A 1,967-nucleotide genomic window follows, 5' to 3' on the forward strand; every position below is an offset into this window, starting at 1 on the left:
ACGTCAACGGGACATGCTGTGGTAAAGTCTTAGTGGTAGGTAATGTGGGTCCAACCTTTTAATTTGCTTGACTCCATTGGTTGGATGCTGTGAAAAACGTGCGCAGAGGAAGCCACATGAGGGAGGGGGCTAAGGAGTGATCTCCTGGATATTGCTGAATCAGTCATCAAGTTGACTCAGGAATTACTTCACCCGGTCAACAAGGGGATTCTGCGAGAGAGGGTCGGGAATGAAATATTTTTCTTGCACTGGCGCGCGTTCTTTCCCAGGCGCCGCCAAAAGCAAAACCAAGAGATGGTGCATCGCTGTTTTGCTTTTCCTCCAAGGTGGTCCAGGAGCGTCTTCTATCTACAGTTTGTTTGAGGAAAATGGGGCCCGCTGACCTATAAGGAGACGTTGGGACAAAGGCAGTATTCCTGGAATGTCAAAAAAACAACCTTCTCTTCATTGATCAGCCAGTGGGAACAGGTTACAGCTTCACCAGGAAAGGGTGTTACGTTGAAAATGAAACTGTGCTCGGTGAGCAATTGTACTCTGCAATGGTCCAGTTCTACCAACTGTTCCCTAAATTAAGAAGTAATAAGTTCTTCATCTCTGGATACTCCTATGCAGGTCACTTTATCCCTGCTTTAGGATATACGATACACAAAAACAATCCTACAGCTCAGGTGAAGATCAATTTGAGTGGGATGATGATCGGGAACGGTTGGATGGACGCTATCTACCAAAACGACCTAGGCAGTTACCTTTACCAGTTGGGACTGGTGGATACCACAGGGAGAGACGTTTACTACGACTATCAGGAGAAGATTCCAGGAACACATGAAGAACAAAGAGTATGAAAAGGCAATTCAAATCCGAACTGCCGAGGTCAGTGATGTGTACTTGCAATACGTTGGAAATGTCAGTATCTTAAACTATCTTCAAGATATCGTTATATTCCCCACACCTTATGAACAGTTCATTCAAAGACCGGACATCCGTAGAGCAATTCACGTGGGAAACACAAACTTTTCATTTGAAAACAGTGTAGTGGCCGATAAGATGGGTGTGGACCCTGTTCTGTCGGTCAAACCTTGGGTCGAAGATACTTTTAGAGTCCTACCCCATAGTGTTCTTACACGGGACAACTGGATGTCGTCTGTGCTTACCCGACCGTCGAGAACTTCGAGAACAATCTGAACTGGAGTGGAGAGGCCCGCTTCAAGAATTCGACCAGACAGAAGTGGTGCGTCAATGGAAGACAGGTTGGCTACCTAAAAGGTGAACATAACTTGTACGATGTGTTGATACGCAATGCTGGCCATTCTGTACCGTTTGACCAGCCCGAGTGGGCCTTCCTTCTCATCAACTCCGTCACATCCGGCTCTGCTAATGATCCATTGCATGCTTTGGATAGGTGTTAATACAAGTAAATTGTACATTTTTTTTATTCTTGTTTAAATAAACTATAGGTTCGTTTTTGTTAAAATTCGTTCTCCTTAATCTTTTACCTTAAAGTTTTTTTGTTTGATTAAGTTTCAGTTAAAATATAGCACTACTATAATAAAATGCAATTTTAACACTCCAAGAGTTTTTTACAGAAGAAAATGAGGGACAAGTTTTTAAGACGTGTATCTGTACACGATTTTATGCCAGTAAACCTTTATATTTTTTATATTAAAGTAATTCTTAGCAGTAAGTTGTTCAAAGAAACAAAAAGCAAATTTGATTTAATTAAACTCAGGTAATCATTATTATAAATGTATTTATTAAAAACTTAATAATGTTCTTTTAAAGTGTAAATAGAGGTTACTCTAGCTTTCATAGATAAAAAAATACTCCTGATAGAAATAGATTTTATCTACGATTCAGTTCATTCATTTTTCCCTTAATTAATGCTAAACTTTCAATATTGGTTACACTAAGTCTGATGACCACTTTTTATATTTAACTGTCATAAACATCTGTTTCAAGGATATTGTTTA

The 1,967-nt window shown here is 40.0% G+C and overlaps 1 protein-coding gene across 1 annotated transcript; it reads left to right on the forward strand.

The window, feature by feature from the left end:
- Nucleotides 1–229: 229 nt before the first annotated feature.
- LOC124374320 (venom serine carboxypeptidase-like) lies at nt 230–989 on the forward strand. The gene is made up of 2 exons (XM_046832556.1): nt 230–373; nt 408–989. Exons 1-2 carry the CDS (start codon nt 230–232, stop codon nt 840–842), a joined length of 579 nt encoding a protein of 192 aa, XP_046688512.1. The 3' UTR covers nt 843–989.
- The last annotated feature ends 978 nt before the right edge of the window (nt 990–1,967 follow it).

This window comes from Homalodisca vitripennis, unplaced genomic scaffold (genome assembly GCF_021130785.1).
Source record: "Homalodisca vitripennis isolate AUS2020 unplaced genomic scaffold, UT_GWSS_2.1 ScUCBcl_7906;HRSCAF=15784, whole genome shotgun sequence".
NCBI lineage: Eukaryota > Metazoa > Arthropoda > Insecta > Hemiptera > Cicadellidae > Homalodisca > Homalodisca vitripennis.

What these genes read in the sequence shown, in the direction of transcription:
- LOC124374320 (XM_046832556.1), top strand. Translation starts at nt 230, where the DNA reads ATGAAATATTTTTCTTGCACTGGCGCGCGTTCTTTCCCAGGCGCCGCC. An exon ending in GTTTGTTTGAGGAAAATGGG is followed by an intron (nt 374 to 407) that starts GCCCGCTGACCT and finishes GTTGGGACAAAG; the next exon opens with GCAGTATTCCTGGAATGTCA.